General features: G+C 51.1%; 1 protein-coding gene across 1 annotated transcript in view; it reads left to right on the forward strand.

Moving 5' to 3' along the window:
• Nucleotides 1–1435: 1435 nt before the first annotated feature.
• The window catches only part of Dop1b (DOP1 leucine zipper like protein B), a 101227-nt gene continuing 89614 nt past the window's right edge, over nucleotides 1436–13048 (forward strand). Inside the window, exons 1-2 of the mRNA XM_051150281.1 lie at nucleotides 1436–1578; nucleotides 4758–4922. Of these exons, the coding sequence (XP_051006238.1) occupies nucleotides 4785–4922 (138 nt within the window). The 5' untranslated portion in view covers nucleotides 1436–1578; nucleotides 4758–4784. The remainder of the gene's footprint in view (nucleotides 1579–4757; nucleotides 4923–13048) is intronic.

A 13048-nucleotide genomic window follows, 5' to 3' on the forward strand; every position in this document is an offset into this window, starting at 1 on the left:
AGCATTATAAATGATTACTACATGGATTTGGACGGTGTCTTAATTACTATTTCTGTGACAAAACACCATGAGAGGAGGAAAGGATTTGGTTTACTCTTTCATGTTCATCATTGAAGGAAGTCAGGGCAGGAACTCAAGCCGGGCAGGAACCTGAAGGCAGGCCCTGATTCAGAGGCCATGGAGGGGTGCTGCTTACTGGCTTGCTCCCTATGGTTTACTCAACCTGCTTTCTTACAGAACTTAAGACCACCAGCCTAGGTGTGTCCTCACCCACAGTGGGCTGGGCCCTCCCCTATCAATCACTAAGAAAATGCTCCACAGGTTTCTCTGCTTCTGCCCCCTGAGGTTCCCTCCTTTTAGATAATTCTAGCTTGTGTCAAGTTGACATAAAACTACCCAGCGCAGATGACTCTTTTTAAACTTTCATCAACTGCCAAGCCCCAGACAACCACTGCAACCACCATTTTCTGGATCTACAGAGCGAGTCCAGGACAGCCAAGGCTGTTACACAGAGGAACCCCATCTTAAAAAAAAATCAACCAACAAAACAAACAGAAAGCCAGGCATGGTGGCTCACCAATTTACATCAGTAGGTGGCGCTCTTTCAACTGTCTGGGTGCCGCTGCTGGAGTAATCAAGGTAGGGTCAATGTCGGGGTGAAACCTGCGATCCCGGACCCCACCACTCTTCTTGATCCGTAGCTGACAGGCCAGGTTGGGTGGGTTTAGAGATATTGTTTGAGGATGCAGCGACACCTTAACCCCATACCCCCATTTATGCTCCAGGTGTTTGGGATTAGTATTCCCGACTCCTCCCCTCGGAGGAGGGTGTGAGTGTGGTCCTGACGCAAAGCCTGGAAACAACCCTCATCAAGGGCCGGAAGAAGCAGCTGTGGCGAGCTCTGGGCAGGCCCTGAGTGACGTCCTCTATCTGGTTGTATCAGGAAAGCCTAGGGTGACCTGCCCAATTATGTACGACCTTCCCGCCCCCTCCACATCCCGCCCGCCCGCCTCCGTGCATCGCGAGGCCACGCCCACCACGGACTCCAAGCAGTTTGGACGACCGCAACCTCCAGACTTGTCTCTTGACCCCTCGGCCCCGCCCTCGGAGGCCCCACCCACCATCCAGCCAGCAGGATTTCCCCGCCTAGCGAACCGAGGCCCCACCCACTCCTCCCGCAAGTCTCCACCTTCGGTCTCCGCCCTAGGAGACTAAGGGCAAAACCTCATCCCGCATAGGCCACACCCACCCTCCGCCAAGGCCCCGCCCACACACCTAGAGCACCGCCCACTAGGAAGAGAGGCACCACACCGTCGAGGCTCCGCCCTCCGCCCACGTTCTAACGTCACGACCCCACCCACCACGGCCCTAGTCCTTCCATCGCCTAGGACCCCGCCCCTCCCGAGGCCCCGCCTTCCGGCCCCGCCCCCAGCCGCCTGGTTCCCGGGAGTGGCGGCGGCTGGGTTTGAGGTGCTGCTACCTCCTCCGCGTCCGCCTTCCCAGCCTGGGCTCTGAGCCGCCGTCTCCCGCAGCCTCCGGGCTCCGCCTCACGCCCGCCGCCCAGGTCCGCGGCCGCCGGTAAGTCCCGTCCTCGCGGGCCCGGGAGCGGCGGATGCGCAGGGAGGGTTCCGGCGGCGGCGCGTCTGCTGCAGTGCGGGTACGGCCGCGCGTGGGTGTGGGTATCAGACCTGTCCTTCCGCGCCTGGCAATGCCCCTGCGAGGGGGCCTCGGGCCGCGGGTGGAGGTGGGATGACTACCTGTCTCCGCCTAGCCGGCCCTGGGCGGTTCTAGAAGCTCAGTCTTTGTTGGTCAGGGCTTCCCGGTTCCCCGATGGGGTTCCCAGCTTCCGTGCGTGCACCCGCCGGTCTGGCCTGCGCCTGCGGATTAGCCGCGGAGGAAGTGCTCAGCCCGGTGACAGCAGTCTCCCTCTCGGGAAACCTGTCTGTGGTTGTTTGTTGAGGACACCCCACATTTAAAGCTATTCCTGTGAGGTGTCAGGTGTCTTCCTGGCCCCCCCCCCTCCCTCGTGCCATTTGATCTTAGTGCGAAAGACCGGATTCAAAACTGGGCCATTTGGTGGAGAGGGTTGGTGCGCCTTAGATTGCAGGGACATTATCTGCTGATTGTCTGCTGGCGGCGTTAACTGTGTTCCTCTTACTTACTCCTTCCTCGTAAGCACATTTACGATCGATTTCCCAGATCTAGCAGATGGCTTTTGGTGTTTTCACCTGAGCTAAGAAATTAGGAATGGGTAAGGTAAGAAAGCTCCTACGGAGGCAAAGCTGTCACGTGCACGTGTACACACACGGCTGTTTCCTTTGTGTGGAATTGTTTGGGGGCTTCCATAGCACTATCAGTTTACTGAACTGTTGCATCTCCCAGAGAAGGAGTCTGGGACAGCTTGCGAGAAGAGCGGCATGGAGGGTGACTTGGCCATCCTTGCACTTGTGTAACAGAGTTTTCCCCTGAACTGAGCCCGGATCCTGCATATACCACCACTTGCTAATAGTCCCATCTTTCGGCAGTGATATCCCTTATGGGACGCCAGTGTGTTTCATAAGTGAAAGATGCGTGGAGCTGTCATAGAAGCTGTGTAGTTTTGCAATTCCCCATGCCCCACATTTTGAAGGTGTTTGTTTGAATAATTTTTAAGCTTCTTAGCCATGCTGTTGTATCAGCTAGCACTTTGTGCCAGTTCATACCTGGCCGAGGGCCTCCTTGCCCAGGGCAGCCAGGCACTCTTGTCCTGAACACCCATCTTATCAGTGATGCAGCTCTTCCTGGTAACAGGAGAGTCCACATCTGTGGACTTTGAGGACTCCTCCACTGATAGCCCCTCCTTCCTCTCTTCTTGTCCAAATCAGACTCTGTGTGTGTGTGTGTGTGTGTGTGTGTGTGTGTGTTTTGGAGGCAAACTTTGGGTGTTTTCATTTCTCAGGAAGGCCATCCATTTTACTTTGAGGCAAAGTTGCTCCTTGAGCCTGGAGCCCAGTTAGGCCAGGCTTATGGACAGAGAGCCCAGTGCTAGGATTTTAAGTGTGTGCCCTACCACCTCTAGCCTTTTTATCTGGGCTCTGGAGGATGGAATTCAGTCTTTCAAACTGAGCAGTCACCCCAGCCCAGACTCAGTACTCCAGCCCACCATGTGGGAATTCAGCTGCAACTATTTAGTTTTCTCATCAGACTAGAGACCCAGTCTTGCTCAAGTTTCTCTCCTTAGTACTGGGACACTTAATAAACGAACTGTGTGTGGGATTTTTCAGGACTGAAAATTCCTTAGAGAAAAACGGGGCGGGGGCGGGGGGAGCTCAGCTATAGACTTTGTGGGTATAGAAACTTTGCAGACTTGACTTGGCAAAATAAAACCACTGCCTCTCTCTGATTATCACCTTTTCCTTCTGTTTTCACAAATCGTGAAGCCTGTTATTTCAGAAGACACTAACAGGTCCTCCGGAAAATGAATTTTGTGGACTCATTTGCATACTGCAGCACAGCCCTGTGGTGGGATGAGTCTGTTTTGGAACATGCCCGGTACATTGAAAGGAGCAGAATTGTGAGGGAGGGAATTAGTACTGTAGGAAAAGCTTTCCAGAGGGCAGCAAGAGGATTCTGGAATGCTGTGTGAGGGCCTGAGAAGAGCGAGAGTGGGAGATGCTGGACATCTGCAGGGGGCAGGGGGGCAGGGGAGCAGGGGGCAGGGGGCTTGGCACAGCAAGGCAGACAAGACAGAACAGCAGGGCTGGGGTTGAGTGTGGCAGGCACGCAACATGTCTAGCCCACAGAGGGCCACTTTCTGCAAAGTGGGAAAATGAGAGAAGAGCGTGCTGACTGGATACAATTCAGAGTTTAGTTGAGTTGTTTTTGGTTTTTTTTTTTTTTTTTTAAGTGTCAGCTTACAGACCAAAAAATTCACCAGGTGTATAATTCAGCAATTTTCAGAAGATTTACAGAGTTCAGCAATGATTGCCATAACCACACTTCAGGGACCCTGTCTCTGTCAGTTTCTGGTCCACCCAGGCAACCACTAAGCTGCTTGCTTACCATCGGGAGAGGCTTGCCCACCTTGGCTACTTCATCCAGATGGCCTTGGCTTATGGTTTCTGTTTCTCCCCACCCCACAACATCTCCCGCCCCCTCCACTGAACCTGCCTATGTCTGTCCATCATGACCCTCAGGCTCTCACACATCTGAGGTTGGTCTGGAGCTCACTGTGTCTCTAAGGATGACTTTGAACTCCGAATTCTCTTGCCTCGCTGCCTGTTGTGGGACTCCAGCCATGCTCACCACCTCTGGCCAGAATTCCCGTCACAGAACCCTTCACCCGCTGAGCCGTCTTGCCAGCCCTCTTACTTGATTTTTGTGGGTAATATTTCCAGTCTCCTGGTCTAGTTGTAGAGGATTGAATTGTTAGACAGACAGGCCTTTCAGGCTGAAAGCATTCACACTTGCCAGCCAGCAGCAGGACGTAGTTTGGCTAGTTTCTCTCCTAGAATTAGATTTGTCCACTAGGCAGATTCAAGCATCCTTACTTCTTTCTGCCCAGTGCTCTTGTGCCCCTCAGAATCCGTGAGGGCGGGAAGTCTCTATCTCTATTTACTTTGTGCCTGGCCTAGGAACCTCGCTAAATATTTGCATTGGATTGCCCAGTGAGCATTCACATTGCGTCTGTGTACACAGCTCTCTCGCTGCAGCTCTGGGCTGGGGAGGATCTCTGCCTGCGAGCAGTTCCCTCACGTGTTTTCTGGTTTCGTGTTTAGATCCCTCCTTCACTGTGAGGATGTAAGATGGACCCGGAGGAGCAGGAGCTGCTGACTGACTACAGATACAGGAGTTACTCCTCAGTTATCGAAAAGGCTTTAAGAAACTTCGAGTCCTCCAGTGAATGGGCGGATCTCATCTCTTCGCTTGGCAAGCTCAACAAGGTACTGGGGCACTTCCTGTTCGGAAGGTGCGGAGGTGGGGGCGCAGTTGTCTCATCAGACAGTCAGAACAGCTAGAAGAACAGGCAAGAAGGGACAACCAGGGGTTCCGTGGCCCAGACTTACCCATGCTTACTTCTTGTCACTGCGAATAACTTCCAGCTGCTACTGAACACAGAATTTACCATGTTGGGATTTTATAGCGTTAATATGGTGGGGCCTTTTCTTTTAGGTTTTACCAGACGAGGTTTCTCTGTGTAGCCCTGGCTGTCCTGAAACTTACTCTGTAGACCAGGCTGGCCTCGAACTCAAAGATCCACCTGTCCCTGCCTCCAAGTGCTGGGATTAAAGGTGTACACTCCCACACCTGGCTGTGAGTGACCTTTTTTCCCTTAAGTCTGTGTACTGACAGAATTTTAATTGTCAGCCCAATTAGTCAAAATTTATTCTTTGTCTGATGAGCATTTTTCTGTTTCTTTTGTCCTGTACTTTTTGGGCCTTTTCATTGCTGACTGGTAACTTTTAGAAGAATAGAAAGCAAAATAATTGTGTGTGAGAGAGTGTGTGTGTGTGTGTGTGAGAGAGAGAATGTGTGTGTGTGTGAGAGAGAGTGTGCGTGTGAGAGAGTGTGTACGTGTGTGTGTAAGAGAGTGTGTGTGAGTGTGTGAGAGTGTATGTGTGAGTGTGGAAGAGAAAGGGAGAGAAGGATGCGTGTATGTACGCATTTGGATGTGGGGAAAGGGTTTTGTTTTGGGACAGTCCAAGCGGATCAAATGGAGTTCCAGCTATCTCCATGTGACCTTCCTGTCCTGCGCAAAGGGAGGACACGGAGGGGAGGGACTCTGAGGTGCCCAGTGCCAGCCGTGTGGCATAGTAGACAGCCGCTGGCCGTGAAGAGATTGTTCCCTCTCAGGCTGTCTGGCCAGCACTTGGGTTTGGAGCATGAGTGTCACGTGGGAGCTGAAGAATCCCCTTCTCTATTCAGGTCAGGGGGCTCCATCAAACCCCACTGATACACCACCTGGGCAGCTGTTGTGTCTCCCCTCCCCATGTGTCCATCTCAACACCCCCAGTTTGAGGCCAGAGAGGCCCTCCCAAAGCCTGCCTGGCATGCCCAAGGCCCTGGGCTCCAGTCCCAGCATAACGCTGGGGGTGGGGCCAACAGCTCAGCCTGGCAGATGGCTTGGTGAGATAGGAGGTTGCTGCTCACTGGCAGGAAACTCCTGCTCTCCTGCACGGCACATTTACATGGAAATGTCACAGGCAGGTGCTCAATGGGACAGACACATTTCTACTCCCGAGGTCTGTCTGTTAGATAGGACACAGGAGCATGAGGTTCTGCGGTCAGACAGCCCCAGCTGAGGAATGCTCGGGTGAAAAGCTGGAAGGTGGTAACCCTTAGGTGCATCTCAGAGGCGAGTTACTGTGAGAGCGGCAGCTGGAGACAGAGGCACGTCTGCGTGCTGCTGGATGCTTACTACGAACAGCCTGAGTTATGTGGTGGCTAAGAGCATGTGCTGGCCTCCCAGCGCAGGGACCTACAGCAGGACCAGGAGCTGACAGCAGCCTCAAGCACAGCATGAGCTCAAAGCCAGCCTGAGCTATTGGGGCTGTCTCAAAAACAAAGAAAAGCCCCAAACTGAAGGAAAGACAGAAAAGAACACTGTGGTTTTTTTTTTTTTTTTTTTTTTAATCTCAGAAAAAAATCAATAGTGTTCATTATATCTGCCTTTAAAAGAAAAAGATTTATTTTCAATTTTAAAGTGTGGTGTGTGCATGTGTATGCGCACGTGCGTGTGTTGGGGCTGTGTGCACATGAAGGCAGGTGTCTGCAGAGGCCAGAAGTGGCAGATCGTCCCGTAGCTGGAGTTTCAGGTGGTTGTGAGCCACATGATGTGGGTCACAGGAATCAAACTGCAAGAGCAGCAAATGTGAGGAACCCCACGCCATTTCTCCAGCCCCCTTTCGTGGGTTTTTGAGACGGTGTCTCATGTAGCCCAAGCTGGCTTTGAACTCACCATATACTTAGGTTGGCCTTGAGCTCAGAATCCTTCTCTCATCTTCCCCCCAGGGCTGGGGTTACAGGGGTATACCACTGCATCTGGCTGGTTTTCATAACTGAAATAAAACACATTTTCTCCACTTTAGAGTATGCAGTGAGTGGTTTTTAATACATTTACAGTGTCATGCAGCCATTGCCACTGTGTCCAGAAGGAAGCTGTGCTGCCAAGCAGTCTCTCCCCCAGCAGGCATTTTTTCTGCTATCTCTCACTAGGACCCTTACATATAAATCAAATTATACACTGTGCAGTCTTCTGTGCCTGGCTTATTTCACATAGCGTCCCCAAGGCTCACCCATGTGTTGATACCTTGTTGCTACTTGTATCAAGTCTTCCCTTCTTTTTACAAGGCTAAAGGCTGGCCTCTCTGGGCAGACTGCTTTTTTTTTTTTTTTTTTTTTTTGGTTTTTCGAGACAAGGTCTCTCTGTGTAGCCTTGGCTGTCCTGGAGTCACTTTGTAGACCAGGCTGGCCTCAAACTCACAGCGATCCGCCTGCCTCTGCCTCCCGAGTGCTGGGATTACAGGCATGCGCCACCACGCCCGGCTGGGCATACTGCATTTTTATAGCTTTGACAAGTATTTTATCTATTGTGAATAGTATTGTTGTGCTAATTTCTGTATTTGTTTTGTTGTTTTCTTTTCTTTTTCTTTTTTCTTTTTTTTTTTTTTTTTTTTTACATATCTTTGCTTGTTTTGTATGCCTGTGTAGGTGAGCTCGTGCCACTGTGTGTCTGTGTCTGTGGGGGGGGGGTGGCGGCAGGTGTGTGTGTGTGTGTGTGTGTGTGTGTGTGTGTGTGTGTGTGTGTAAGTCAGTAGACGACTCATGGGAGTTAGTTACCTTCTTCACCACGTGGGTCCGATGTGTTGACCTCAGGTCATCAGACTTAGTGGAAAGCTTCCTTACGACTGAGTCATCTTGCAGGCCCTCTTTTATTTTTATTTTCTTAAGGTGCTGGGTTGTTCCCCAGGGCCTTCCCGGGCTAGGCAGGAACTCTGCCGCTGAGCTCCGTGCCCAGCCCCAGTCCTCTGCCGCACTGTTTGCTCTCACAGCTCTGTCAGTTTTCATGGCTCCCAGCGACACACCAGGACTCCAGCTTCTCCTCATCCTTACCGAGAGTGACTTTCTTTTCTTTTTCTTTTTCGTTTTCTTTTTTTAAATAATAGCCTTCCTAGTGTATGTAAAGTTATAACTCATTGTGCGTGCATGTGTGTGTGTACGTGCATGTACATGCTTGAGAACATACAGTACATATATAGAGGTCAGAGGACAGACTGACGGGGTCAGTTTTTTCCTTTTACCACGTGAGTCCTAAGGATGAACTCAGGTCATTAGGTTTGCATTCAAGCACCTTTAGTCAGTGCTTAGAGAGTCCCCTTAGAGAGAAAGAGAGAGAGAGACAGGGAGGGAGAGACAGGGAGTGTGTGTGTGTGTGTGTGTGTGTGTGTGTGTTTAAATGTAGATGAGTGTTTTGTAGGTGTCCTAGGTTTTATTGCTGTTAAGAGACACCCCGACCACAGCAAGTGTTAGCCGTGCCAGACATGGCAGTTAATACCAACCTTGAGACAAGCCTCTCATCATATCTGTGTGAGAGTTTCCAGACTAAGATAACTGAAGAAGGGAGCCCCTCCCTAACATGTCGATTCCATCCCCCAGGCTGAGGTCCCGAGTGAGGGACAAGTGACTGGGCACCACTGCTTCCAAATGCCTGGCTCCAGGCCTGGGCTCTTTTCAGCAGAATTAGGGAGAAACAAGGGGTGAGGGACAGTCCTGTCATAGCCTGGTTGTCGCATGTCTTCCAGTGTCGTAGACGGTGGAAGCAGAGGACTTTCTGGCTGCAGCTGGGGACTTTCTGCTGAGACCTCTACTCAGGAGACCTCTACTCAGGCGGAGCCAGGATTCTTGGCTTAGAGCAGAAGAGAACTTCAGCCTGAGTCCATATGCCACAGGGCTGGAGTGGTTTTGTTTTTTGTTTTTGTTGTTGTGTTTGTTTGCTTGTTTGAGACAGGGTTTCTCTGTGTAGCCTTGGCTGTCCTGGACTCACTCACTTTGTAGACCAGGCTGGCCTCGAACTCACAGAGATCTGCCTGCCTCTGCCCTCCGAGTGCTGAGATTACAGGCGTGCGCCACCACGCCTGACTGGGCTGGAGTTTACTATGAAAAGGCTTTAGCACAGATTTCAGCTGCGCATTAGGGTCAGAAAGAGAGGCACCAAGGAAAAGTCAGTTTGTACCTGAGAGTTAAGAAAGACTCAAGAGTCAAGAAAGAGGTGTGTTCACGTGTCTTGGTAGCGACTGTGCGTATGATTTGGTGCCTCACAAAGTTAAATGTTTCCATTGGTTTCTAAGGAGGTTCTTTTTATTTTTTGTTTTTAGGAAAATGGGATCAGAGGGTGACTCCTGAGGCGTGTGGGACAGGACTGTGGGCTGTTTAAGACAAAAACCCAAGGCCACAGGAATTCAAGGAGTCCTTACTGTAGTAAGACGCAGGAGTTGAGGAGTTGAGTTCATGATGTTGTTCGTGAGATTCTCAGAAAGTTGTGAATTAAAGTCGAGTGTGGTGGCACACGCCTGTAATCCCAGCGCTCAGGGAGGCAGAGGCAGGCAGATCGCTGTGAGTTGGAGGCCAGCCTGGTCTACAATGCTGCCTTAACATTCCTATAGGAAATCTCTCCATGGAAGAAGAAAAACTGTCCCTATGTAGGCAACCTCCATGGTGAACTTAGTTGTGTTGAAATTCTCTGTCCAACTGGCCCGAGACTTCACGCAGACTCTGAGCGGGGAGCCCCTTATCCTTCCCATGCCCCTCTTTTGATTGCTTCTGTCTTCTGTCTTATGGGGACACCAAGAGCACCCCAAAAGCCTCCCCCCAATCCTAACCACCTTGGAAAGGGCCTGTCCCCCATGCAGCACAGTTGACGGTACTGGGTGTGTAGTAGGGCCTCACATTGCGATTAGTGGGTCTGATCGTGAAGTCCAGATGTCGTCCATATCACTTCAAAAACTCTTTTCTCACAGATGCCCAGGTGGTTTTTCCTCACTCACCAACAGAGGCTACAATGTTACTTCCTTGAACCCTTCCTGTACTCAGGAGCCCTGTGGAGCCCTTTGCCTGTGCGGTGACCCTTCCTGGGCAGGCAGGGACTTTTGTAACTTAGGGCAGGCACCGCTGCTCTCTACAGGCAGCCTTTCTGATGACTTGAGCACCAGTGCAGTGCCTCAGAGCTCTGCACCCAGAACTCTACACTTCAGAACTTGACACTGCGGGGCATCCCGCAAATGTGTATGAGGATCCGTGAAGAGTGTGGGATCCCTTCCAACCCTGACCAGCTAACCCAGCACCCCTCACTCCTGCCCCCCACAGCTGTAGGACACCGGGACCGTCTCTTCATCCCTAGCCTCTCCACTGTTAGCACATGACACCGCTGTTGGGAACTGTGGTTTTAGCTGTTTGCTGGCAACCTTCTAATGCTGGCCACGGATAGTGATCAGCCCAAACCCCTGGTTCCAACGTGTGGCGGCAGCTGCTGAGCTCTGGTGCATGTGCCCAGCACTGCGGTTTAAATGGTTGTTACCCTAGGTTACCGGGTCTTGCTGAGATGCTGTGCAGGCAGCGTTGCTGACTCTGTTGCCCAGTGTGAGCCACTTAAACATGACAGGATTGGGATGTTATTTGGGAAGGCCTTCTGTCTGCAGAAGAGCCTTTTAACACTTTTCAACAACTTGTAACTGGGATACTCTGTTTATTCTGTGTGTGCGTGAAAGAATGTCTTTGTAGTTCATCCTTGCCAGTCTGCTGGAGGGATGGAAGTTTGACCAAGTTCACATGGACAATTAACTCTCCAGTGAGCAGTAACCAAACCACAGCAGCGCGTCATCCAGCAGTATAAAGTTCTGGGTGCAGGAAACAGCTGGTGACCCATTACATCGCTCTGTTGAAGACTCCAACCCCCCCCCCCCAAGTGACTCTCTGGAGAAAGTGTCATTAGTAGACAATTTAAGTCAGATGAGGTCATAGGGCGAGCCCTTATCTGATAGGACTGTGGCCTTGAAAGAGGAAAAGAAGTCACCCTCCCTCTAAGCATCCCGCGTAAAGACACAGGCAGGAAGAGACCTCAGGCAGCTGTCCCTTGGTCCTGGTCCCTGGTACTGGGAGGTAAATGTGTGTTGTTTAAAGCACACAGTATACAGTGGTTTGTAGAGACAGCCAAAGGAGACGATACGAAAGGGGGCGAGGCTAAAGCTTTCCAATCCAGACAACTGTTTTGACAGGAACACCAACCTTCAAGCTGGTGTTTGAGTCTGATATAGGCGTTCCTATTTGTCCTCTTTAGTGGGCCCCACACCCCAGCCAAGCCATACTGACAGATAGTAACCTGAACATAATTAAACAAACGGAGACTCTACCGCTGACCAGCCCTGCACAGTGCTGTTTGCTGGGTTTTGACATGCATGCAGTCCATCGAGATTGTGTGTCTCTCACTTCCAGAAGTTCCCTCTCAGTATCTCATATCCGCATCGGCGGACACCTGTCACCCTTCTTTCTGAGACTACATTTTTAAAAGTTTTATATAAACAGAGCCAGATGTGGTGGTAAAGGCTTGTAATCCCAGCAGCTGGGCTGTAGATGCAGGATCCTCGAGAGTTCCAGGCTTGCCTCCAGATACATAGTGAGGTAAGGTTAGCCTGGGCTACCTAAGACTGTCCTAAAAGTAAACTTTGTCTAAATGGACTCATCTCTGTCACTCTTGCTGTGGCCTTTTCTGCTCCACAGAGTCATTCTGAAGGTCAACTGAGTTGTAGGTATTGATAATTCTTGTACCTTACACTGCTGAGTAAGGGCCACCCACGCAGTTTGTGGGTCCATTTCCTGGCAGTAGACAGTTGAGTTCCTTCCAATGGCTATGTGTGTTGGTTTTATTTTTATTTTTATTTTTATTATTTTCGAGACAGGGTTTCTCTGGGTAGCCCTGGCTATCCTGGACTCACTCTGTAGACCTGGCTGGCCTCGAACTCAGTTATCCTCCTGCCTCTGCCTCCCGAGTGCTGGAATTGAAGGCATGCGCCACTACTGTCCGACTATGTGTTTTAATTATTAGGTGTGTGTGCACATGTGTGGGTGTAGGTGCATATACCTGTGCTTGTGTGGAGGCCGGAAGGAAGTTAACGAGCATGCTGACCTCCGTACCCCATTCCTCAGGATTGCACAGTAAGTGCTCTTAACCACTGAGCCATATCTGGCCCCACATTTAATGTCCCTGCCCCCCAGAAACCACAAACAGCTTGCTAGGGCGGCGCTTCACTCTACACCGTGGTGGCTATGGGATCCGGAGCCCTTCCCTGTCCTCAACACTTGGTGTGGGCAGACTTGAGCCACTATTCACAGGGAATGAGGGAAGAGTCCATCATGACTTTCGTGTTTCCCACATGATAGACGATTAGACCATTAATATGGGTCATTGTAAAAGTTTAACCCCACGGACGTAAAACATAAAGGTAGCTTTCATTGTTGCATGTGGTAACACAACTAGAAGTGGCTACCAACGGTCTGTCAGGGTAATTAATGGCTTATGTCGTCTTCAGGTGAGGTAGACCTGTAGGCCAGCCAGGAGAATATAGCCATGATGAAGTAAAGAGACAGAAAAACAAACTGACAGCTTTGACATAGCTGTCTCAGTCCTGCACGTGTGTGCACACATGTGCGTGTATGCACACACATGCATGCATGTGCACATGCCTGCAGAGAGGTTGTCAGATCCCTTGGAGATGAAGTCACCAGCACTCGTGAGCTGGTGCCCAGCGTGGATGCTGGGAATAAAAGTCAGGTCCTCTGTACAGACAGAACACGCTCTTAGCCACCGGGCATCCCTCCAGCCCCAACAGCATTGGGTACGTTTTAATGGCACTCACACCTTGCAGGCACATTGAAAAATGTCCCCTGGCTGCGCAGATGGTCCAGTAAGCCTCTACTGTGGGAGAGCGGGTGACGTCATTGGGCAGGTCCCCATCACTCAGTGGTCCTCATGAAGGGCCTCTGGCGTTTCTCACTGTCTCCCCCTGCACCCTCCTTC

The sequence above is a fragment of the Acomys russatus genome, chromosome 8 (assembly GCF_903995435.1).
Source record: "Acomys russatus chromosome 8, mAcoRus1.1, whole genome shotgun sequence".
NCBI lineage: Eukaryota > Metazoa > Chordata > Mammalia > Rodentia > Muridae > Acomys > Acomys russatus.